At 46.3% G+C, this 26,286-nt stretch overlaps 1 protein-coding gene across 1 annotated transcript in view; it reads right to left on the bottom strand.

The window, feature by feature from the left end:
• The window catches only part of COLQ (collagen like tail subunit of asymmetric acetylcholinesterase), a 48,757-nt gene extending 38,178 nt beyond the window's left edge, over positions 1 to 10,579 (bottom strand). The window contains exons 1-4 of the mRNA XM_044678892.1: positions 10,507 to 10,579; positions 3,811 to 3,923; positions 2,738 to 2,839; positions 612 to 647 (exon numbers count right to left, since the gene is read on the bottom strand). Of these exons, the coding sequence (XP_044534827.1) occupies positions 612 to 647; positions 2,738 to 2,839; positions 3,811 to 3,923; positions 10,507 to 10,579 (324 nt within the window). The remainder of the gene's footprint in view (positions 1 to 611; positions 648 to 2,737; positions 2,840 to 3,810; positions 3,924 to 10,506) is intronic.
• Positions 10,580 to 26,286: the final 15,707 nt, after the last annotated feature.

The following is a 26,286-nucleotide window of genomic DNA, read 5'->3' as shown; positions in this document are numbered from 1 at the left end:
ATGTTGGCTATGGGGGCAGGGTTGGAGGGGAGAGAAAGAACATGAACCCTGTAACCATGGAAAATTTTTCTTAATTAATCAATTAAATAAATTTTTTAAAAAATCCAATCCAAAAAAAAAAATTGCCTGTGTCAGGCAATCCTGCCTTCCTCCACCACACCTCAGCAGGATGTCACTGGGTAGAAGGGGGCCTTTAAAACCTTCTGGGCCAGAAAGTGTGGGTTTCTCCAGTGGAACCAGGGAATAGAAGAAACATCGTAGTGGCCTGCCTTGTCTTCCCTTTAGTCTTTCTTTACCTCTTTCCAATTTTTCTCCACTGATGGCTTATTTTTCTGATTCTGCCCATCCTTCCCCTTACTTTCTGCTTTTTTGAAGAAGAAAGCTTGGTGCTGATTTGCAGGAGTGCCCTTCCTTCCAACTCTGGAGAAGACATTTAAGCTCTCTTTGGCTGCACATCACTGCTTCACAACCCTTAAAGGACAAATTAGAGCCCATCTGGGCTTGCTCTCCTCTCTCTCTCTCTCTCTCTCTCTCTCTCTCTCTCTCTCCCCCCTCACTCTCTCTCTTTCTCCCAAACACACATCTATGCAAAAGAAAAGGCCAGTACTTACTTTTTCCCCCTTTGGTCCAGGAATCCCTGGAGGACCCTACATGATGTAGAAAACAAGGTTTAACAAGTGTAGAGGCTATCTCCATGGACAAATTCTATTTCCCACAATGCTTATGGATGAGAGAATCTTGGTCATTTTAGGAAACAAAGACAATCCGTGGATATTTTGTCTACAAAAGCCATCATAAAGCCAGCCCTGGGCATGGAAGATGATAAACGCACTGCAGCACACTGGAAAGACCCCTGGATTTGGAACCAGAAGATCCAATCTCTACGCTGGTGTTTTCTTTCTGTATGTCTTTAGCCAAATTATTTCACTTCTCTAAGCCTCAGTTTGCTCAACTGTAAAATTAGGGGATTGGGCTCAATGTCTTCTATGTTCTTTTTCAATCCCAAATTTCCAATCCTTTGATCCTTTCAGGAGGGTAACCATTATATATCAGGCTTCCAACCAGGAAATTAGGCTTTGGCTCTGGCAGAAACACTCCTCTTGGAGTTTCCCAGGCCAAGCCTAATCAGCAGCAGACACAGTAATCTTCCTGCTCCCTGCATTGGCAATAACATGCCTTCTTAAAACAGGGGGAACTGTCCAAGAAAACATGGCATTTTTATTCCCTGGACCAGCCATAGAGCTGAGACTAGTGCTGGAGTAGAAATGAGAAGTCCTGCAAAGTGAGCAATACTATAGCTTCTAATGACCCTTTCTTCCAAGGGAGAGGCTATTTTCTGCTCTGCCTGTCTGGAAGAGGCTCACTCTGCTAATTGCTTTTTAAAGTTCCCAGAATGTAGGGGTGGGAGGTGGAAATTCATCAAAATGCTCAGCTGCATTACTGAAACCACATCATCTCGGAGACCTTCAGGCTGCCATGTTGGCCATGAGTCCTCTTTGAAACATGGGAACTAAGAGGTTTGGACAGGATCACAAGGAGGTGGTCCTGTTCCACCCTCATTTTTCATCTCATTCCCAAGGCACCGGGACAACTCATGTTTCTTTTTACAAGAGATGCAGTCAACAAGCATTCTAGAATCTAGAACTAGAATAAGGCTCTAGAACAACCCACATTTTCTTTGACAAGAGCTTATGGTTCTAGAAATATGTGTTGTTTTCTTTCATGCCAATTGCAGGTTCAAAAGAGATTGGTGCTTTCTTTTATATGGGCTCGAATTCAGTGTACCATCTTGTAAAGGTACTTCCTGTACCAGGAATGCCCTCCCTCTTCCCTGTGGTTTTTCCTGATCCTGGCAACTGAAAGGACTCCCTCCTTCCTCAAATTTTCCTTTAACATTTTATCTGGATCTCTTAGACCCAGCATTCTCTCCCTCTTTTTAGTTTATCCACATACACAATTGTATTTTCCTTTTAGAAGTAAGTTCTCCTTGAAGGCAAGGGCTGTTTCTTTTTTTAAACCTTTACCTTCTGCCTTAGTATCAGTTCTAAGCTAGAAGAGTGGCAAGGGCCAGGCAATTGAAGTTTAAGTGACTTGCCCAGGGTCACACACCTAGGAAGTATCTGAGGTCAAATTTGAATCCAGGTCCTCCTGATTCCAGGTTTCGAGCTCTATCTATTCACTGTGCCACCTAACTGTCCTGGGCTATTTTGTTTTTGTCTCTATAGCTCTATCGTCTAAGAACTAAGAATTCTGTATATCATCATGGCCTGGATGATGGAACTAAGGAAGTAGCAAGGTAATCTATTTTTTTTAAAACCCTTAACTTCTGTGTATTGGCTCCTAGGTGGAAGAGTGGTAAGGGTGGGCAATGGGGGTCAAGTGACTTGCCCAGGGTCACACAGCTGGGAAGCGTCTGAGGCCAGATTTGAACTTAGGACCTCCTGTCTCTAGGCCTGACTCTCAATCCACTGAGCTACCCAGCTGCCCCCAAGGTAATCTATTTTTAAAAAAAATAAGTGTTACGGGAAGCAAACAACAGTGTAGATTAATTAAGTCTCACATAGAATATAAGAGGGCAGGGGCCTCTTTCACTTTAGAACTGTATCCCCAGTGCCTGGTATGGTAACCCTGAACATAGTAAGTACTCAATAAAGATTTATTGAATTTAATCTCATTGAATATATTTCAGTGCTTCAAACAGAAAACACTAAGAGAGGGCTCGGGAGATGATACTAACCTGGGGGCCCGGAGGCCCAGGGGGGCCAAGGGATTCTTGAACACATGGAGACTGGGTTGTCTGTAGCTCTAGAAAGAAGTTTGGCATATCTGGGGACAGAAGCTTCAATAGAAAACAATATTCAGGTTGAAAAAGTTAGAACCGGCATCCAAGAGACACGGTCACCAACTCATTAGATGGACCCACTCAAGAACCAGTCAGTTACCCATTCATTCATTTGCTGGTTTCCTGCCTTCTCTGGCTCTCGCTGCACTGGGCCACCTTTTGTGTTCTTGGGATCTTTAAAACCAAAGATGGTTGGTCCTGGATGGTCAATGACAACTTCGAAAGAACTTGGCAAGTTTTAACAATTCCTATTTGTTCTAAGGGGGTTCTTTTTCCTTTTTCTTTTTTTTCATGGGTGGGAAAGTGGTCAGGAAGGAGAGAAATGTGATGTTTGTTCATTGAAAAAAAAATCTCTTAAAGAAGTTAGGAAGGTTGTTGCAGTGAGTGGTCCTTACACCAAATCTGGGAGCTTCCTGAAGGGCCTGAGGGCCCCCAGAGTGGGGCACCCATATAGTGATAGTTATATATATATATTCTTTTTAACCTAAGGGTGCCTCCCTTCAGATAGAGGCCCCAGCCGACAGGAAGGAGAAACTGGAATGAATCGGTGCTTCTGCCTTTGTCTGCCTAAATTAGTTGATGTGTTTAGGCAATAAGAGAATTTTCCTGGTGGGTAGATATTGAAGGCAGAATACAAGCAAGTGGGAGAAGTTATTTCTAAGGAGAAGCTCACAGGAGCACAGAAAATGGAAAATTCAAGGTGGATCACTTCTTTTCAGAGGTTTCTAAAGGCAAAATCACACAAGACAAAAATTATCCTGCAACTGTTGAAGCCTTAAACAAGAAGCCCCTAAAATCCCCATAATTCATGCAGAAACAAGCCAACGCCCAAACCTAGATCTACTTTCAGGGACCAATCTGAAGAGTCAGGGGGGCAACGTCTTTATACTGATCAGGAAAAAGCCCTGGGAACAGGGAGCTTTTTGTCTGATGGGGAAGCCTTGGACTTCCCCCTCTAAGATACTTACAGAACTCCGGCCCCCTCTGAAAAATGGCGGTGGGAACATTGGTGGAGGAGGAGGGGTCAACAGACAGCATCCTTTCTGACTGACTCTTTTCTTCTCTTCCAAACCGGGAAGGGCTGCGTAAAGAAAGCCATCCCTTAGTGCCAGGATGTGGCAAAGGAGGGTGAGAATCAGGGTCCTAGGTTTTCCACCATGCAGTACAGGGCTACTAGGAAAATCAGTTCTCACCACCCTCAGATAGTCATTGTGGACCTGATTTTGTTGGATTTAGACCCATCGGCATATAGAATGCCTCATAACCTGCCTGGGCTTGATTAAGAGGCTTACTAAATGTGTTAATCAATTTGATCAAGATATACCAATTCTATTATCAATAAATATTTATTGAGCATCCATTAAAAAAACAAAAAAACAAAAGCAGGGCAACTAGGTGGTGCGATGGATAGAATGCCAGGCCTGGAGTCAGGAAGACTCATATCTTTCTGAGTTCAAATCTGGCCTCAGATGTTTATTAGTCAAATGATTCTAGGAAAGTCACTTAAACCTGGTTTGCCTCAGTTTTCTCATTTGTTTTTTTATTTATTAATTTTATTTTTTAAACCCTTACCTTCCATCTTAGAATTAATACTGAATATTGGTTCCAAGGCAGAAGAGCATTATAAGGGCTAGATAATGGGGGGTTAAGGGACTTGCCAAGAGTCACATGCCTAGGAAGTATCTGAAACCAGATTTGAACTCAAGATCTCTCGTCTCTAGGCCTGACTCTTTCCAATGAGCCACCCAGCTGTCCAGTTTCCTCATTTGTAAAATGAACTGGAGAAGGGAATGCCATTCCAGTATGTTTGCCAGGAAAACCCCAAAGAGGATCACGAAAAGTCCAATAGAACTGAAACAACTGAACAACAAAATAAAAAAATAAGCAAACACTATTACAGAATTCACAGTAATAATAAGGACGATGACTCGTGGCACTTGGAGATTTACAGAACACTTCCCGGGAAAGTGGTGAAGCTATAACACCCTCCTGTTTAACATATGGGGAAGCCAAGGCTTAAAAAGGTTAGGTGATGTGTCCAAGGTCACACAGCCAGTAAATGGTACAGCTGAGACTCCAACCTTACTCTGAGCTTAAAGCTCATTTCGTTATTTGATTCAATTCAGAAAACTTTTCCTAAGTGCCCACTCCATTGTGCTAAAAGTACTCCATTGTGCTGTGTAAAATCTGGAGGGGGACAAAAGTAAAACACAAATCAGGTAGACTTTATCTGATTATCTAGATATAGATTATCTGGAACACAACTGGACACAGAGACACACAACGAAGGTCATTTCTTAAGGCCGTTTTTCATGAACACATTCACATGTAAGGCCAGAAGATCCCTTGCTTTGTGGAACACGGGTATTTATTTTGTGATGAGCCATACGTTACCCCGAAGGCCCAAGGGGTACAATTTTTGAAACTTGCCCAAGGAGAACAAACGCTTTGTCTGGGCTCTTGAGAGAGCAAAGATCAGGAGGTGTTACCATAGCGTGGCAGTCACTTCAGAGTGTGGGAGCAGGGGGGAGAGCAAAAAGGGGGAGGAGAGGGGGAGCAGGTGCAGCTGTTTGCACTAGAACAGGACACTAGTGTTTCTGCCTTCACCAGTGCTGGGTGTTGCTATTCTACTTTAAGTGGCAAGAGCAGGAGTCAGTGCTTGGGTGACTTAGGAGTCTGCAGCTTGGCCCAGGAATGGTAAAGAGAGGGACAGAGTCAGATCAGGTGTGAGGGGGCCAGCACGTGGCAAAGTTGAGGCCCCTCGGGTGTTTCCCTTCTTTGGGTGTCAAGGTATCTGGCTGGGGTGCCATGGCATTCTGTGCTCTGTGGGGATTCTGCCCACTTCCCTTCCCTCTGGGGCCACACACATTGTACGATCTCTCCCTAAACAGAACCTAGGAAGGGTGCAGAGTCCCATGATTTACAGATGCCATTTGGGACAAAATCTGACTTTACAGACTTTCCATCATTGCTTGAACCCGAGGGGAAAGGGGGGGGAAGGCCCTAGCCTTCAGGACCCCCACTCACTATGTTACTCCCATCCAATCTTTTTCATACTGAATCCCAATGATGCGAGGAGCTCTTGCCAAGGCCTGTGGATTTCACCTTTGTACCATCTTTCCAGTACCTTTGTCTCCCCTGCTACTGTGGTCCCTCTCATGTAGACCCTCACCATCTCACTCTTGGGCTATGGCAATAGCTGTCTCCGTCTGTCCCCACTCTAGTCCATCCTTCACTCACTCAGCTGTCAAAGTGATCTTTCTAAAGCTCAGGTCTGAGCACGCCATTCCTGGTACTCTGTAAACTCCATTGGCTCCCCATGGCCTCCAGGATCCAAGACAAAATGTTTTCTATGGTATCCCAGCCCCCTCCTAGCTCGCCAGTCTTCTTACGCTTTACTCCCCCAAATCTACTCTTTGATCCAATGACACTGGCCTTCTGGATGCTCCATTGACAAGACCCTCCGCCCTTTGGATCTGGGCATTTTCTTTGGCTGTCTCCCTTGCCAGGAATGCTGTCGCTCTTCCATCTCCACTGAAATAGGTCGATGGGAACAACAAGTACACACAAGGCTGTTAAACACAAACTCTCACTCCCACAAACCCACAAGTGACTGGACACACAAGATAACCTACCCAAGGGATGTGGAAATGGGGAATGGGCAAAGTACACACTCAAGTTGGTCATGGCAGTTGACAGTTACTGCTCACCAGCCTAGCCAGGAAAACTCGGGTTTTAGAAGATATCTAACAGTGGGCTCTTTCTTGGGGTAGAGGAAGACACAGGAGTTTAATAAGGAGTTTTGGGGTTGGCGATATAGGGAAAGGTCCCCCTAAAACTAGGCATCGAAGGACAGACTCCAGGGACTGGAAAAGTGGGACAAACTCGACTCTGGCCTAACACGGGCTGTCAAGTCCAGCTTGGCTGGTTAGAAGGGGAAATGGATGTCTCACAACTGGGTCCTCCTCAACTCCAGCGATGATCTAAGGTTTTCCAGGAACCCAGGCCCACAGCAAGTAAAAGCCACAGAGAGATGAAGGCAGGGAGCTGAACCAGTCTGGATGTCCATCATCCAGAGCCAAATTCACTGCTCAAACTTGAACTTCCACAGGACAGATGTTTCTTGCAGGAAACAAATCCACTTTCCTGGGCTTCTCACTATTCCAGGATTGGAACTCTCCAGTCTTGCCGGACCGGCCTGGCTGCTATCTTACACTAAATGTCTAAAATCTTAATTTATAAATTTGCCTATAACACCACCTACTGCCTTCCAGGCTTCCTTTGAGTACTCACTGAGGAGTCCCACCTCCTACAGGAAGCCTTCCCAAACCTTCTTAATTCTAGTATCATCCATCCGTTAATTATTTCCTATTTATCCTGTCTCTAGCTTGTTTGTATATCTGTTAGCACATTTTCTTGCCCATTAGACTGTGAGCTCCTTGAGGGCAAGGACTGTCTTTGCCTTGCTTTGTAACCCCAGCATTTAGCACAGTGCCTGGCACGTGGATACTTAATAAACATTGATTGGTTATTGATTGCCTGATTGATTGGATCTCCTGATACTACCTTTAGTGGGGTGCTCACTCCCCAGATATTCAATTCATTCACTTTCCCTCTTACTGCAGTCTCAGCCCAGAACCAGCTCATGCCCTACAACTGGAAAGGGCCCAAGAGGACTAATCCAGTCCTCTCGTTTTACTCCTGAGGACAATGAGGCCCAGGGAGATGTGTCTAGTCCAGGGTCACACAAAGAGTACGTGGTAGAGAATGGATTTGAATTCAGCTTTTCTGACCCCCCAACCAACACTCATTTCCCTGAGTGCCTCAGGGTGATCACAGAGAAGAAAAGATTCTCAGATATTATGACGTTTTCTTTCCCTTCCTAACTTGAGGCTTTGTAGGAGCTGGTCACGTTGGAAGGTTCAGAAGGGAGGGCTCCTTTTTAGTAGGGGAGAAAAATTGTGAGAAGGCATGCAACAGGCTAGGGAGCCCAGGATCCCTTTAAGGGGGGCCCATGTCCTCTCTGTCCTAAGTCCCTTCCCCCCTGCTAGAAAAACCAGAACTGCTTTCCTGGTGGCCAAGCGGTGTGGGATGGGGAGAACAAGTGGGAGCTAACAGCTGAGGTTCGAGGGGGGCAGTTTTCCAGACCACTTCTGGAAACCCCAGGCAGGACAGCTCTGAATCTGGAGGGGAGAGGGGGGCCAGGATCTGAGAGGTAGGCAGATTAGTGTGGCTATTTGCATTTACTGCAATTTATCGATTTTCCACTCCATATATAGCCTTCGTGTCTCACCCACTTTATCCCACTGATGGACCAGCCAACAGCATCCAAATAGGGCTAATACCTGGGCTTCCCCGAGCCAGAAGAGGGAAATTAGGAAAGGATCAGGAGACCATTTGCGTGGGCCAGGAATGGAGCAGGGTGGCCCCTCTCTGGCCCTCCCCCCTCCCATGCCCATGTCCCTCTGAATTACTTTCCACAGGCAATCCCAATCTATTTCTGCCCAAGCTGACTCCATGGAGAGCTGTTTGTTTTTAGCACAGTCTAGTTTATTTACGGCTCCCCGGCTCGGAATATTTCCACCAGGTGGACACAGTGGAAAACAAGTGCTGCCCTGTCAAGTGAGCTCAGGGCTTCAAGTGGATCTCGTCTGCTGGAGATAGTGGCGGCTCCTCCCCAGCCCCTGCTGCAGCCCAAGGGTTCCACTTCAAAGCCTCTGAACTCTGGACAGATGAGCCCCAAAGACCATGTTGTCATGGAAACGATGATGGGGCTCCATTGAGCATAGGTCTAAGCTTTAGCACCAGAAGGGACCCATGGGAGAGGCCTCCTAATCTAATCACCTCATTTAACAGATGAGGAAACTGAGGCAAGTAAAGGTTAAATGACGGTTGCCCAGGTAGCCATTGAGCCAGAAATAATAAGAAAACAATAATAAGAAGAAGCCAGGTCTTCTGACCCCAAATCGAGCAGTTTTCCCTCCATACCATGATGTCTTCACATTGGCTCCCCATTCAAGTGTTCTTAGTCCCAGCTAGCCTGTCTACCCACTTCGCCCAAGCTCAGATTGAGGGGAGGGATTAGAACTGCTCCATCTGCCTTAAAGTTACTGCAATTCCCTGCCCAAAAGCCAAGAAATAACAATGGTTCAGATCCTGGTTTCCCCCAATGCTTTGCTCCTTGGGTGTGTTTAAGAATCCTTCCCACTGTCCAGCACAGGAGAAACCGAGGCACAGACCAGTAAAATGGGTTCATGAGACTAGGTGATGGGGGTTCTGAAGACGCTGGAGCTAGGTGCCTGATGGGATCGGGTCCCCTCACGCAAGCCGCTGTCACGCGTCTCCTCCCGCGTTCTCAGTTGCAGGAGGAAGGCTTTTCCGAAGGCTCCTTCCAACCCCCAAAGGCTCGTGGCTATGTGAAGGCAAACCCTGGCCCCCCTAGCCGTCTAGTATGCAAAGCTCCCATTGGGCATCCCCAGCCTTTCCTAGAGGTAATTACTTCTCGTCCTGCCCTTGCTGCGGGGAGCTAGCTCTGAGGAATTAGGCACCCTTGGGAGAAAGCTGCGCCAGAGGCAGGAATTTGGTGGGGATGGCAATGCACCAGTCTCCAGTGAGTCCAGCCCTCTGCTCTGGGGACATTTCTCTGTTTGCACGTCCTGAGGGTGGGCACGAGAAGGAAACAAGGGATGCCATGTCGGGAAAGGTCCGAACCGTTAGCCTAACACAGTATAGGGAGTGCCGGGGAATTGGATTTCTCTAAGGTCCCCTTCACGCCCCAGCTGGCCCGCTTTTCTTTAGCCCCCCCCCTTTCCCCAGTTAAATGAGGGCCTTTGCAGGGCGGGGGGAGCACCAGCTCTGCCGCGAACCGCCGAGAAGCATTTCCACTTTAGAAATGGTTTATTGAGCTTCGCCGAGTTTACTCAGGCGGCTGGTACTGAGCCTTGCAGAAGCTGCTGCCTCTGGGATTTGTTTGGGGAGGTGAGCCACAGGTGAGGGAGTGCGCGTTTAAGGGGACCCTGAGCCACGCAAGCAGCGGGGAGCTGCGCCTTTGCCCTCTCCTCAGGTGGGTCTCCTGCCTAGACACCAGGCAGCCTGCAGAAACAAGACGGCAGGGCTCTGAGCTGGCGGAAGCCTTGTACCCCACTCACTGAGGCAGCGCCGGCTAAAGTAGCCAGGGAGGGAGGAGGGCCGAGTCTCCGGGCTCGCCCAGCTACTGTGCAACCTTGGATAAGTGGCTTAACATCTCTGGGCTTCCAAAGGGAGGAGGCTGGATCGGAGAGATGCGACGGCAGGGTGGCCGAGATGGCGCCCAGTTCTAGCCCGCTGCTGCTGCTGCCCTGCTCCTGGGACCACTTAGGAACCCTCCGAACTCTTACATTCTCCTGCTGCAAAGTCAGTTAAAGGAGGAAGGCCAAGCCAGCTGCTTCAGCCCGACCCGAAGGAGCCCTGGGAAGCCCTGGAGGGGGGACACACGAACGCGCACACCTGGATCCCACACCCTGCACGGGAACCAGACCCTACCAGCTCCACTACCTGGGCTGCTGAGGATCTCGTCTAAAGCCCAAGAACGCCACGGGGTCCCCCCCGCTCCGTCCGCGGGCTGGCCGCTTTCCCACGAAACCACACACTTTCCCTCCTCCCTTCTCCCACCTCCCAGCACTCACCCATACAGGTGGAGTAATAGAGCAGGCCCGAGATGGTGAAGAGCTGAGAAGGCCTGAGGGATGGCCTGGGCATAGTGGACCGCAGCACTGAGGCTGGCCCGGGGCACGAGGAGGAATGGGGGGAGCAGCCTGGGATCGGAAGCCCTGCTCTCTGCCTGCGCCCCGAGCCCGCAGCATGTGCCGAGTGCCGGGGCCGCCTCCCCTGGCCAAGGAGCGCTTTAAATATCTCTCGCCGCTGCCGCCGCCGCCGCCTGCTGCCCCAGAGGCCAATGGTTCAGGGGCCAGCCCGAGCTGTCTCTCCCCAGCATGAATGGGCGGGCAGCCTGTCCTGGTGCTGAATGAACCAGGGGGCGGGGCGAAGGCTGGAGGGATCCGAAGGGGGACCTCCGGGAGAAATGAAGGCCAAGTTAGCCTGAGCGCTGGGAGCGCGGGGAGCAGCTGAGCCAGAGGGCTGGCCAGGGCAGATGCCCATCTCCCGCCCTCCAAGCCCGGCCGAGAGAACCTGGCCAGCCTCGCCTTCAGAGCGGCCTCATATTCCTGCGCTGTCCTGGACGGCACCTGGTTTGGATTGACGTTCAATCCAATCTAATGGCCCCAAAGTTATGTGGCCTGCTGACCACCGAAATAATAATAGTCACGGCAACAATAACGGCTAACATTAACTTGGCGCTGGGAGGCTTGAGTATAAAGCACTTTATATACTTTATGTCCATGGTAGCCAACTCTGGTATGGGGGGCAGCTGGGTAGCTCAGTGGATGGAGAGCCAGGCCTAGAGATGGGAGGTCCTGGGTTCAAATTTGACTTCAGACACTTCCCAGCTGTGTGACCCTGGGCAAGTCACTTAACCCCATTGCCTAGACCTTACCACTTTTCTGTGGTAGAACCAACACACAGTATTGATTCTAAGACAGAAAGTAAGGGTTTAAAAAACAACAAAAACAAACAAACAAACAAACAAAAAAAACTCTGTTCATGTTGCTCTTGGCTCAGGGAACCTACAGGGGCTCCCTATCAGCCTCCTTTGTTGGACCTTTAATGATAACCATCCTGATAATGGCTAGCATTTACAAAGTGCCTTAAGGTTGACCAAGCACTTTATTTTCGTATCCTATTTTATCCTCAGGACAGCCCTGTAGAGTAGGTGCTGTTTAATCTCTATTTTACAGATGAGGAAACTGAGGCAGGGAGCCGTTAAGTGACTTGTCTAGGGTTACACAGCCAGTAAGTATCTGAGGCCAGATTTGAACTCAGAAAGAAGAGTCTGCAGGATTCCAGGCCCAGTGCTCTATCCAATGTGCCACCTAGATAAGTAAAGGATAGCAAAAATAGAGAAAGAATTTTTCCCCTCTCCGGTGAGCATCAGGTCTGGAGGTTGACTGTTGTTCTAACTCAAATGGGACAGAAGCCCAGGCAGGTTAGTTGGGCAGAAGGAACAGAGGAAGGTCCTTCCAAAACTTCAAGAACGACACGCCTGAGCCTGTGACCTTTTCATTTAGCCAGGCTGTCCAGGACAATGATGAGAGTTACCACAAGGGCTGCGACTATGCTTTACTCAAAGGCTGGCCATCTTGTGGTCTGAGGGGGTCTGTGTGGCTCCTGGAGGGGTTGTCAAAGGACCTTCCTCACAGCCCTGATTCTGAAAGGGTCCTAACAAACAGCAGATCGTCATTGTGCCCTCCTTAAAGCTCTTAGATTATACATTAATGAAATAGTTTCTCAGAGCCAATTCACTTATCTCCCACCCAATTCTATCGGACCTTGTATCTATCTTCTCAGTCCAGAAGTGATCAAAAGAAGCAAATAATAAGCCAAGAAAATGCACTCGGGCCCAGTGACCACAGCGAAAAGGGATAAATACTAAGAGGGATGTCAGAAAAAAATATTTTTTAAGTCGCTGGGGGCTGGAGGTCTAAAGAGGGGAGATTCTGAGTTCAAAATCTGACTTGAGACACTTCCCAGCTGTGTGAACCTGGCCAAGTTACTTAACCCCCATTTCTCACCCTTTACTGCCCTTCTGCCTTGAAACCAATACTTAGTATTGATTCTAAGACAAAAGGTAAGGGTTAAAAAAAAAAGTTAAAAGTCATCAAAAGACATAGAAGGGGGCAGCTGGGTAGCTCAGTGGATTGAGAGTCAGGCCTAGAGATGGGCGGTCCTACGTTCAAATCCGGCCTCAGACACTTCCCAGCTGTGTGACCCTGGGCAAGTCACTTGACCCCCATTGCCCACCCTTACCACTTTTCCACCTAGGAGCCAATACACAGAAGTTAAGAGTTTAAAAAAATAATTTAAAAAAAAGACATAGAAGGCTGGAGCCATTCATTATATGAGCAAATAGCTCTATGACCCTCGATAAGCCCTAAAAACATCATTCTACTCCAACCCAGAATAATAGTTAATGTTCTTCATGATAGGCCTGAAACACCAAGAGAAGGCACAATTATGGATTCAGGGAATTTTAGAGCTAAAAGAGATTAGACAGATGTTTATAACATGTCTTAACTGTTCTGTCTGGTGGTAAGGCTGATGGTGGTGCTGGTGGTGCTGGTGAGTAGTAGTGATGGTGGTGAGATGGTTGTGTGGAAGATGGTGATGAAGACGGTGGTGATGGTGACAGAGATGATGGTGGTAGTGATGATGTTGGAGATCATGGTAGTGATAATGCTGGTGGTGGTGGAGATGGTGCCGAGGATAGTGGTGAAGGTGGTAGAGATGATGGTAATGAAGATGGTGGTGATGGCAACAGAGATGATGGGGAGTAATGATGGTGGTGATAGTGCTGACGGTGGTAGTCATGGTGGTGAAGATGGTTGTGGAGATGATGGTGGTGGTGGTAATGATGGTGATGGTAGTGATGGCGACAGATGGTGGTAGTGATAATGGTGGAGATGATGATGGTGGTGATGGTGGTGATAGCATTAATGGTGGTGGTGATGATGGTGGAGATGAAGGTGATGAAGGTGATGCTGCTAGTGCTGATGGTAGTGAGGCTAGTGCTGATGGTGGACATAATGCTAACAATGAGCCAGTAAAGAATGATGGTGACTTGGCCAACTAAGTTGAGGGCTGCAGACCCAAGAGCTAGGTTTGTTTTTTTTAAAACCCTTACCTTCGGTTTTGGAGTCAATACTGTGTATTGGCTCCAAGGCAGAAGAGTGGTAAGGGTAGGCAATGGGGGTTAAGTGACTTGCCCAGGGTCACACATCTGGGAAGTGTCAAATTCGAACCTAGGACCTCCCGTCTCTAGGCCTGGCTCTCAATCCACTGAGCTTCCCAGCTGCCCCCAGTAAGAGCTGGGTTAACAAAAACTACTGGGGATAGTTTCTAGCTAATTTTTCAGCAGTCATCACTCAAAAAGGAATGAGACCTGCATTTTCCCATTTCTGCTTTCTCTGATATCTCAGAAAATTTGTGATGGAATTTTCTGGAAGAAAAAGAGGAAGACAGAAGAAATCTGTGTTTCAAGCAGACAGAGCCCTTTTTAAAACTGCTTTTTTTCCTCAGTGGGTTTGAGAATGGTTCTTTTGTATAAACCATCATGTATCTGGTACTATTTACTGGCCAGTCTAAAAGAACTGTGATTGATAACCACTGAACTGGGCCTCTTATGACATAGATTACTTTTCACAGCTTTGTTAGCCAGTGCAAGACAAGGGAACAGATGTTCACCGAGGGCTTACAGAATGGTCTCATTGCTTTTTAGTCATTTCCCATGTAGCAGGGAAAAGAGCCAAGAGGCAGTGGTGCTTTAGGATAAAGTGCTGGATTTGGAGTTGAAGGACCTGGGTTCGAATCCCAACTCTGCCATCTACATTGCCAGCATGATTTGGAGCAAATCATTTACCCTCCCTCGGTCTCAATTTTCCTATTCTATAAAGTGGGGAAAAGAGGCTTTAAGGTTTCTTCTTGCTCTAGATCTAGTATTTAGTACTTTGGAGTTTAGAGAGACCTGAGTTCAAAACCTGATTCTAACACCGACTTTCAAAGTTTTCATCTGTAAATATGGTTAAGATTTATAGCTTCTCTCTCACCTCATCCCCTCTCAGGAGTTTATAGGATTGCCCAACACAGCAGAAAGAGCCCTAGATTGAGAGTCCATCCACTTACTACCTGTGTGACCCTAGCCAAATCACTTACCTTCCCTTAGCCTCAGTTTCCTCAGCTGTAAAATCAGAAGATGGCCTCTAAGGTCTTTTCCAGTTCACATCTGTGACCCAATGCCTTTAGAACTCAACCTTGTCATTTCACAGGTGAGGAAAATGGAGATTCAGAGAGGTGACTGTAAAGGGTAGAGTGCTGGATTTAGTCCCAAGAAGCCCTGAGTTCAAGTCCTAGTTGTGTGACCCTGGACAAACCATTTCACCTCTCAGCCTCAGTAAAATGGGCACATTAATACCTACCTCAATAATCAACCACACAACTAGCATCTATGAAGTTCCAGGCACTGTGCTAGATGCTGAGGACGCAAGTACCAAGGATGGAAGAATCCCTACCAGCAAGGAGCTCCCAGTGTAATAGGGGAGACAAGAGTATATGTATTAATATTATACATAATGAACAGAAAGGGAATAAATAGAGATGAATACATCCAAGTAGTTTGTTACAAAGCAGGCTGAGAGAGAGGGCTTGAGCACTTAGGGGAGGGAGAATAAGAACCGTTTTCATGCAGAAGGCAGACGTGGGCAGATTGAGACATTTTTGGACACAGCCAGTGTAGGAATTTGTTTTGCTTGACTATTGGTGTTTCTAATAGGGGCTTAGAAAGAGACGGAAGGGTAGCAATCAGATAGTAAAAGAACTTAGAGGGGGCAGCTGGGTAGCTCAGTGGATTGAGAGCCAGGCCTAGAGACAGGGGGTCTTAGGTTCAAAGCCCGCCTCAGCCACTTCCCAGCTGTGTGACCCTGGGCAAGTCACTTGACCCCCATTGCCCACCCTTACCACTCTTCCACCAAGGAGCCAACACAGAAGTTAAGGGTTTAAAAAAAAAAAAAAGAACCTAGAAAGAATGGGGTCAAAGATTTGAAGAAAGTGTCCAAGGGCAGTGGTGTTTTTGTTCTTTTCTTTTGCAACAGGGAGCCAGAGAGAGGTGGGAGGGAGAGAAAAGCAGATTTTTGTTTATAGGGGAAAAAAAGAATTTAAATTAATAAAAAAAAAAAGATGTGGCAACTGATTGAATATCTGAAGTAAGAGAGTCGAGGAGTCGAGGATAATGGTGGAGTGAAAACAACAGCCACAAGGACTGCATTGATGTCAGTGGAAAGAAGAAGACATGCCAAGTGGAAGTGAATGTTGCAAAATGACGGAGGATGAGCCTGGCCCCAGAGGAGAGTGAGGAGAAGAAGATGCCCCCTGCTCCGGCCCTCCGCAGAGGTCCGGGAGTTCCGTCTATTGCACACCCATCTTCAGACTTTTGCCAATTCCTAATCAGTCCTGCTGGTTGTTTTCTTTTGGGTTCTTTTCCTGTCTTTAAACAGTATCTGTTATGTGGGATGGCTTGGAGATGAGGGAAGGATTCTGAATGTCATTCTGATGATGTGAAATATCCATTTCAGCCCTAGATTTAAAACCTAAGAGGCTGGCAGGATGGTGGTGCCTTTGACAGAAGTGGGGAGGTTTGGAAGAAGAGAGGGTTTGGAGGGAAAAAGAACTTTGAAAAGTTCAGTAAGAACCATGGAACCAAGGATTTTTAAGCGCCTACTATGTGCTAGTCACTGTTCTAAGCACTTTGCAGATATCGTCTCATTTGATCCTTACAACAACCCTGAGAAGTAGGTGCTATTTTACGGTTGGGGAAACTGAGGCAGCAAGTGGTAGAGTGCCTTGTCCAGAGTCATCTGTTAGTAAGTGCTGAGGCCAAAGTTGAGCTCCGGTCTTCCTGCCCACTGTGCCCCAGAGCTGCCTATGCACCCAATAAGTAGTTGCTAATGTAAGACTGAGGCTCAGGGAAGAGACTGGGCTAAATAGAAAGAATCTGGGAGTGATCAGCACAGAAACAGCCATTTTGGAAATCTGAAGGCAGATGGAAGAATTTTTATTTACTTCTTTTTCTTTTGGGGGGGCGGTTGGGGGGTCCCTGACTACTATGAAAATGTGTTTTGCCTGACTAGCCATGTATGCCCTATAGCAAATTGTTTGACTTCTCAAGAGGGAGGGAGGAAATCTGGAACTAAAAAATTATAGAAAATGAATGTTAAACATTGTTTTCATATGTAATTGAGAAACATATATGAAACATTCTTTATTTTCAAAATAAAAACACTTAACTTCTGTCTTAGAATTAATACTAAGTATCAGCTCCAAGGCAGAAGAGGAGTAAAGGCTGGGCAATGGGGGTTAAGTGACTTGTCCAAGGTCCCACAGCTAGGAAGTGTCTGAGGTCACATTTGAACCCAGACCTCCCATCTCTAGGCCTGATTCTCTATCCACTGAACTACCTAGATGCCCCTAAAATATTATTTTTAAAAAGGTGGGGCAGTTAGGCGGCTCAGTAGATTAAGAGTAAGGCCTAGACATGGAAGGTCCTGGGTTCAAACCTGGATGCAGACATTTCCCAGCTGTGCAACCCTGGGCAAGTCACTTAACCCCCATTACCTAAACCTGACCATACATCTACCTTGGAACCAATAGTTGGTATTGATTCTAAGGCAAAAGATAAAGGTTTTAAAAAATAAAAAATAAAATAAAATAAAAATAAAAAAGGTGGGGGAGGCAGCTGGATGACTCAGTGGATTGAGTCAAGCCTAGAGATGGATGGTCCTGGGTTCAAATATATTCTCAGATACTTCCTAGCTAGGTGACCCTGGGTAAGTCCCTTAACTCCCACTGCCTAGTCCTTACCACTCTTCTGCCTTGAACCAATATACAATATTGATTCTAAGATGGAAGGCAAGGGTTTAAAAAGAAGAGAGAGATCATTTAAATCCAGGGGAGTGAATAAGGCCACTAAGAGAAAGAAGTAGAGGAAGACTCCATTGGATTGAAATATGGATTAATTAGAAGGTGTAAAACACTTTACAAAGCCCAGATCCTTATAAAACCTCATTTGCTATTATTATTTAGGGCCAAAGAGGCCGGAGTGGCCAAGCTGGGACTCGAGTGCCCATGTTCTGCCTCCAAGCCCAAGGAGGGCTCTTTCCACCTCTCCCCCCATGTATGAGTCAGCCCTAGAATTCTGGGGCCCTGGAGCTGGCCACAATCTCTTTATTCATGGGCACCCTCTGACTCTCTTTCTGGAACAGAAGGACGTCCAAGAGAGCGAAGGTCAAAGGACTCCGGCCCCCTGAATCCTTCTGTAAACTGCAAGTCATCCCCAGGTCATGACATCCCAGAAGCTGGAATTCCTGCCTGAGACCCATTTTCTCAGGCTCCTGCCCGAGACCTGCCAATTATCTAGTTCCTTATTCTCTGCTCCCTGGACTCTTCCTTCATTTGCAGTTTGTTATATCACAGGCTATCCATAAGCAAATTACCCCTTACCCCGTGGCCTGACAAGCCGAACAAAAAAATCTCTTCCAGGACCAACTGGGCCTGGAAGGGGGGAACGAAGGCTGGAGCGCCTGCATTCTGTCACATTCCCCTGCTTTGGAAAGTCCCAGTTGAGCCTGCAGAGACTCTTCTCCCAGCCCTGCCAATTTGCCCAGTGCCTGCATGCCCACGCAGCAGCTTTCCCATAAGCACCCGACCCTGCTCAAGGCAGGGGCTTTGGCACAGGCTGCCAAGCACGTACATGGGGCCGCCCATCAGAATCACCCGTCTTTAGAGATCGCTTTAAGGTCTACAGGACCGAAGACTGGAAGCTTCTAAAGGGGAGTCAGTGCCAGGGAAACCTGGGAAGATTAGTATGAGCCAAGGCAGGGGGAAGTCATCAGAAGAGAACATAAGCGAGACTTAAAGACCAGTGCAGGGACCAGCTAAAATTCTGAGGGATCTATCAAGACGCCTGAGAGAGACATGATGGGTCCAAATCCAAAATTCGACACATTTTTGGAGATGGCTAATGTGGGAATTTGTTTTATTAGGATACATATTTAAAATATATAATTCATCTCGGGGTTTTCATTTTCTTTTTGATGGAGGAGAAAAAGAAAGGAAAGAAAATAAAAGCTTGTTAACTGAAAAAAAAATCATTTGTTTGCCCTCCTTGAGGACAGAGACTTTCTTTTTCTTTTTCCCATTTTGGATTTTGAATTCTCAGCCCGTAGCATTGCTCTGCTTATGTTGGATCCTTAACAAAATGCTGATTGAGTTGAAATCGTTCACTTGCGGCTCATTTCGTATAGGAAGAGGGTGAGAGTGAGTGGTCTGACCACATCATTTTTCCTGTGGTTTACTTGGCTATTTCGCTTTTGTTAAATGCTTTGCTATTCAATTTCTGGTTTATCCCTGAGGTGAGCTTCAGCTGTATTTCTCCTGTGTGCAGAAACTAAATAGTGTGTGAACTCTATTCCCAAATGCTAACTGCCTTCTGGACCTCCTGAAGTTAAAACACTCCTTTGAGTCGATGCACTCTGGAATAGGGTGTACCAATGGCACCTCGAACTCAACACAACCAAAATCGATGACATCTTCCCCAAAAGTGCCCTTCCTATGAATTCTCCTATTTCTATTGATGTGATGGCACCATCCCAATTATTTCAGACAACTTCAGCTTCATTCGGTACCTTTGTACGTTTGCCCAGGCTACCCCCAACGTCCGGGGCACCTTCTCCTCACCTCCACCCTTTAGAGCACGCAGGCTTCACATCCCGCCCCACTCCTCATGCCGTGCCCCTCAGCCCTTCCTTCCGGCTTCACTCATCAAATCCATGCCACCACTGCTTCTCACAAAAGGGTGTCTCGATGGATCTTTCAAAGAACACCCAGGGGCTCGCCTTGCAGATGCACGTTGATTCCCCCCGTTAGAACTCCTTGAAGGCAGGGACTGTCTCACCATTATATTTCTCTCCCCAGAGCTGGACACATACTAAGCACTTTATAAAAGGCGTTTTCATCAATCCACTCATGGATCCATTCTGATTCTTTATTGGTCTTCGTCTCAATTCAGGAGTCCCTTCCTTAATTGGTCTTTCATCATCTTTCCCACTTCTAGGTGTCTCTCCTTTTTCTATCATTCTTTGTCTTTTTTTTTTTTAACCCTTACCTTCCATCTTAGGCTTAATATTAAGTTCTGATTCTAAGGCAGAAGAATGAAAAGGGCTAGGCAATTGGACTTGTCCAGGGTCACACAGCTAAGAAGTACCTGAGGTCAGATTTGAACCCTGGAGCTCCCACCTCAAGCCCTAACTCTCAATCCCCTGAGCCACTTGTTTTCTATCATTCTTACTGACAGTTGGTTTGTTGTTTTTTTTTTTTTTCCTGTTATCTCCCACCCTACTCTCCTGCTTTATCTTCAAAGCTGGAAAGGACCTATGGATTATCCAATCAACCCCTCTCTTTTTTATCAATTAAGAAACTGAGGGGGGCAGCTGGGTAGCTCAGTGGATTGAGAGCCAGGCCTAGAGATAGGAGGTCCTAAGTTCAAATCTGGCCTCAGACACTTCCTAGCTGTGTGACCCTGGGCAAGTCACTTGACCCCCATTGCCTACCCTCACCACTCTTCTGCCTTGGAGCCAATACATAGTATTGACTCTAAGACAGAAGGTAAAGAGTTTAAAAAAAAAAAAGAAAGAAACTGAGGCTTGACAAGATTATGTGACTTAAGTGTCAGGTCAAAGACAGGATTTGAACTCAGTTCTTTCCATCCCACTCCTTTCCATTGGGAGCCAGTTTGTTCACTTGTTTATTTCCATTATAACTTCCTGGCTCCCTGGATCAAAATCCTTTCTGACCTTAGTTTAGTTTCCCCATCTGTAAATTGAATTGAACTAGGCGACCTTTAAGAACTCTCCCAAGGAGAGGCAGGTAGGTAGTTTAGTGAATTAAGAACCAGGCCTAGAGACGAGAGGTCTTGGGTTCAAATCTGACCCCAAATATATACTATTTGGGTGACCCTGGGCAAGTCACCTAACCCCAATTATTAGCCCCTACTGACCCTCTGCCTTGGAACTAATACAAAGTTTTGATTCTAAGACAGAAAGAATTAAAAAAAAAAAAACGATTGAGCTTTACATCGATGAATCTGATTCTGATTAAAGGCTGTGATTGGATCTGTCCAGGGCATCTGACACTCTCTGTACCAGACAAAAGCCTACTTGGCATTCAAGGCTCAGCACAAATGCTGCCTCCTTCATGTAGCATCCCTGATCCCCTCGTAGGTACTGATTTTTCCTTCTCAGACTTTGCCGAGGCATCGCGCGCCTCTCTTAGCTGCTCATTTTCTATTTTGTATTAAATGTCTTTGTCGGGGGTGGGGGGTCAGATATGATTTATAGAACCACGAGGGGTTCCCAAGTTATCCCAGCTTTGCCCTCTAGCTCCCCACCCCAGCAGGGCCTCGCATGGGGCTCTGCTTAATAAAAGTGTGTGGAATTTAATTTACTGAATTGAGCTCCCCCCAGACCTGCAGAAATGTAATTCTTAAAAAGTTTCCAACGGCCGCGGCGATGGCCAGCCAACAGGTGTTGTGTTTCCAGTATTTTGTCTCCATCGTGGCTCTGGGATTCATCAGCAGAGAGAGAACATGGCTTCTGGGTTATGGTTTCCCCGGGACGCCTTCCAGGATCTGTCTGTCCTTGTCTCAAACCCAGGCCTGCTTCCACTCCAGGCTGGACTCCAGAATAAAATCTTCTCGGAAGGTTTCACTTCATTTACCTTTCCGAAGAAGCCTGGTTTGCATTAGGGTTGCCTTTGCTTGGGCTCCTTGCCACGGCCACAGAGCGCCGAGGGTTGGCCTGCTGCTGACCATCATGGGGGAGCCATCACTGGGCTGGTCCTGGGGGTCCTCGGCCCCTCGGACGGTCTGATCCTGGCCCGGAACAGTCTCCATTTGACCCCACGGGCCGCCACTGCTCACCAATGAATGGAGAGCCTGAAGGTCCTTCCACCCTTGACCCTCTAGGAGTCCTTGATTCCGCTACAGGGCCCTGGCCAGCACCGAAGGGGTGTCGAAAGGACCCTTAAGAACAGAGCTTGCCAGCATTTAGCAATTGCACGAGTTCTCAGCAATGTCTCTTCCTCTTCTCCCTCTCCTTTCCTGAAATGAGGGGCGTTTTAGCTTTTGGGGGTACCAAGGACCCCCTTGTTAGTATGTGAAACCTATGGATCCTTTCTCAAAATAAGACTTTTTTTTTTATCCCATACCTTCTGTGTTAGAATCAATACTGTGTAGTGGTTCCAAGGCAGAAGAGCGGTGAGGGCTCCTCTTGGGTGACTTGCCCAGGGTCACACAGCTAGGAAGTGCCAGAGTCAAAATAATATTTTTAACTGCATAAAATACTTTGTTGTCATTCAGTCGAGTCGGACTCTTCATGACTCCATGGATTTTCTTGGCAAAGATACTGGAGTGGTTTACCATTTCCTTCTCCAGCTCATTTTACAGATAAGGAAACTGAGGCAAACAGGGTTAAGTGACTTTCCTAGGGTCACACAGCTAGGGAGTGGCTGAGTCAAAATAATATTTTTATGAATACTATGGAAACAGCTATCAAGTGATAAGACATGTACAACCCAGTGGAATTGCTTGTCAGCTCCAGGAGGGGAGAGGTAAGAGGAGAGGAAGAGAACATGAATCATGTAACCATGCCCCAAATTTTTAAATAAATAAATAATTTTAAAATAAAGATTATGTTTTTAACTGCATAAAATAGTTTGTTGTTGTTCCGGTGAGTCAGATTCTTCATGACTCCATGGGTTTTCTTGGCAAAGATACTAGAGCAGTTGGCCAATTCCTTCTTCGGCTCATTTTACAGATAAGGAAACTGAGGCAAACAGGGTTAAGTGACTTTCCTACAACCACATAGCCAGTAAATGCTACAGGCCACATTTGAACCCAGAAAGAAGAGTCTTCTGGTTCCAGGTATGTCACCTATCCAGTGGGTCACCTAGCTAACTAAAGGTTGCTAACTTAGGGTTAATAAAAATTAAAAAGTCAATTTTTTCCTCATCTGAATTCGTAGACAACCCCTCCAATCAACCCACAAGGATCCCAGGTTAAGAAACCCTGTCCTAAACTTTTCTTCCTCCTCTCCTCCACCAGTGATCTGTTGACTTGGCTTTGTGGATGGTAGAATTGAGGAATCCAAAAGGTTTTCTTTTTTTCCATCAGAATCTTCTCAGAATAATAGCTGGCCACCATTCAACTGGCCCCCAAAGGCTTGTGGGGGATTTTATGGACGTCACTTTGTTTCATCCTAGCACGGACACTGTCAAAAACATGGATTTGTAGTGCGAGGCTTTCTCCAAATCTCAGCCCTGATTCTACCTCGTATGACCTCACACAAGTCGCTGGCATCTCCCGAAGTCTCGATTCAATTTCGTTGTCCCGTAACATGTGAGACGTGGAATCGGTGACTCCAAGTGTGAGGGCGAGGAGCGACGGAGTCATTGCCCATCTCACTAGGATTATCCTCAGGAGGGTCCAACCAGAGAAACCAGAGCCAGTCTGCCCCCTCCGAAAGGTAAGGTCTGAATTCTCACCCAGGTTTTCTGCGCTGAGCCAGCCAACCCCATAGCGTCTAATCTTCACTTTATGGCAAGCTGTGTAGACGCAATCTTGTTCATTGATTGACCTCCAGGACTTCCCTACCCCTAAGGACAAAACTACTTCATCATACAAGAGGCAAGACACCTTGGTGGGGCAGCTATCCCGTGCTTAGAGCACCAAGCTAGAGATGGGAGGTTCTGGGTTCCAATCTGACCTCAGACAGTTCCTAGCTGTCTGAACTCCCATTGTCTAGCTCTTACTGCTCTTCTGCCTTGGAACCAATACACTGTATTGATTCTAAGATGGAAGATAAAGGTTTTTTAAAAAGAGAAAAAAAAGAGATGAAGCAGCTAGGTTACCTTTAAGTTAGGAAAGGTTAACTTCTGCCTTACTTGGACTCAGAAATGGGGACCATAAAACTGATTTCCCCTAAAATATTTGCCAAATGGATCAGAGGATAACCACAGTTGAATGCGGTACTAAGGAAAGAACCTCCCCTGCCTCGGAAGTCAGAGGACATGGGTTCAAATCCTGCCTGTGACAGTTATGGGTGATCTTCTTCAATCAATCTCCATGGGCTTCATTTCCTCATCTATAACAGAGGGGGATTGGACAAGATGGCCTTAGATTCCCTTCCAGCTTGGGAACGATGCTGAGCCTTTGAAATGCTCGTACAAACCTATTTGGAAACTATGTTCATAGAGGAACAGAATTTTAGGGGAATTACAGGAAAATGAAGTGATTGACAGCCAGAGCTGGAAGAGACATCCAGAGGTCCTGAGGCCAGTCCAATAGCCTTCATTGTACGTAGGACACCCCAGAATTTCAGAGCTGGAAGAGGCTTCGATGGCTGTCAAGTCTAACTCATGCCCGACGGACCCAACAATCTAGCTTTGGCTCAAAGTGCTTCAGAGCAGGGAAATCCTCTCCTGGCCCCAGGCAGCTCATTCCACTTTGGGGAGAGCCACAGAGAAGGAGGGTGTTATGTGGAAGAGAACACTGGATTCAGAGCAAGAAAACGGGTTCAAATCCCAGGTCTGCCAACTAGGAGCTGTGCAGTGTTGGGCAAATTGCCTGCCCTCTCTGAAACTCAGGATCCTCTGATGCTCTCCAAGGTTCCTTCCAGCTCAAAAATATGGTGATCCTCGGTGGCTCCTCCGGGTTACATCAGGAATTACTGGTAGAGATCCAACTAGAACCCTGGACTCCTGAGGTCCCTGCAAGTTCTCTTTCCATGAAGGAAAAAACTAAGACACTGACATATCCAGTTCTTTGTCATTTGCAAAGCACTTTACAGACAGCATTTCAAATAATAATAATAATAGCTAACACTTCTATAGTGCTTCCGTGTGCTAAGTACGTTATTATCTCATTTGATCCTCACAACAACCCTAGAGGGTAGGTGTTATTAGACCCATTTTACAGATGCAGAAACTGTAACTAGCTGCCTCTTTAGCCTCTCCCTGAGAGGCATCCTGGTAAACAAAATATCTTTGCTACTTCAGTGTGCTTTTTTTTTTCAGCCCCCCTTTGCCCCCTCCCCACTTCAAAATTTTTATTTGTTTATTTCATTGTAATATAAAATATTCTGGATTATTTATTTATTTAAGTAAATTTAATTTTTATTATTTTTATTTTATGTCTATATTATTCTGTTATTTATATTTTCTATTATATAATATATCTAAAAAATTTATATTATTTATTTATTTTAAAAGCCTCACCTTCTGTCTTAGAATCAATACTGTGTATTGCCTCCAAGGAAGAAGAGCAGAAAGGGCTAGGCCATAGGGCTTAAGTGACTTGCCCAGGGTCACCCAGCTAGAGGAAGTGTCTGAGGCCAGATTTGAACCCAGGCCCTCTATTAGCTGTGCCACCTCCTTTTTTTAAAGCTCCTGTTTCTTCCTGGGGCCCTGGAGCCTGGCTTCCAATCTCCCTGGCCTTAAATCCCTGCCTGGCAGTAGTAAAGGCTAGATGGTAGTGGTTAAGTGACTTGCCCAGGATTCACACAGTTAAGAAGTATCTGAGGTCAGATTTGAACCCAGGACCTCCCAGGTGTAGGCCTGTTCTCAATCCTCTGAGCTACCTAGCTGCCCTGCAAAGAATTTTCCTAAAAGAGGAGGAAGGAAAAAAAAAACAACCTCAGAAAAACAAATCAACATATCAGAAAAATCTAGTTATAGATTATATTGATCCCTAGTTATTGATCATATCACGTAGCAAAGTTCCCTAACCATGGATCCCCACCTCCGCAAAGGAGCCGGGAGGGCCGTCTGCTCTGGACTCTTCTTTGGAGCCAAGTTCGTCTTTCCTCATTTTGCATCGTTCAGCATCAGTGGTTTTAAGGTTTTCGCCCTCTCCCAGGACCTGGCAGTGGTCACTGCGGATATTGTATTCTGGGCTCAGCTGGCCTCCCTCTGCATCCCTTCGCAGAAGCCTTTCCCTGCTTCTCGGTATTCTCGGACACATCTTTTCCCACAGCACAAGATTCCATCCCATTTACAGATCACCATTGGTTGAGCCAGTTTCCAATCGATAGTCTTCTGCTTTGGTTCCAGTTCTTTTTGACCACAAAAAGTGCTGCTACAAATACTTCATTGTAAATGGAGGTTTTCTTTTTGTCAATGACCTCTTTAGGGTCTATGCCTAGCAGTGGCATCTCTAAGTCAAAGGACAGAGGCTTCCAAATTCTAAATTGATTGCATCAATTCACAGCTCCACCAACAACGTACCAGTGGACCTACCTTTCCACAACCTCTCCAACACTGACTTTCATTGCCATTTTGGTAAATGTGAAGTAAAATCCCAGAGTTGTTTTTATTTACTATTTTTAAATTTTTTTTATATTTTTACATTTTTGAATTTTATTTTAAATATTTTTTATTTAATTTTAATTTAATTTAATAATTTAAAAAATATTTTATATTTTTATATTTATTTACTATTAGTCATTGGTAGCATGTAATTAATAGTTTGAAATTCTTTTGAGAATTGATAATAGTTTGTCATTCTTTTGAGAACTGGCTGTTCAAATCCTTTGACTATCGATCTACTGGGGAATGACTTTGCACAATACTCCTATCTTCCTGCCAGCTCTCTTATCTTCTCTCTCTCCCTCTCTCTCTCTCTCCCTCCCTCCCTCTCTCTCTCTCTCTCTCTCTCTCTCTCTCTCTCTCTCCCTCCCTCCCTCCCTCCCTCT

This window comes from Gracilinanus agilis, chromosome 5 (assembly GCF_016433145.1).
Source record: "Gracilinanus agilis isolate LMUSP501 chromosome 5, AgileGrace, whole genome shotgun sequence".
Lineage (NCBI taxonomy): Eukaryota > Metazoa > Chordata > Mammalia > Didelphimorphia > Didelphidae > Gracilinanus > Gracilinanus agilis.
This window is presented reverse-complemented; position numbering and strand designations above follow the sequence as displayed.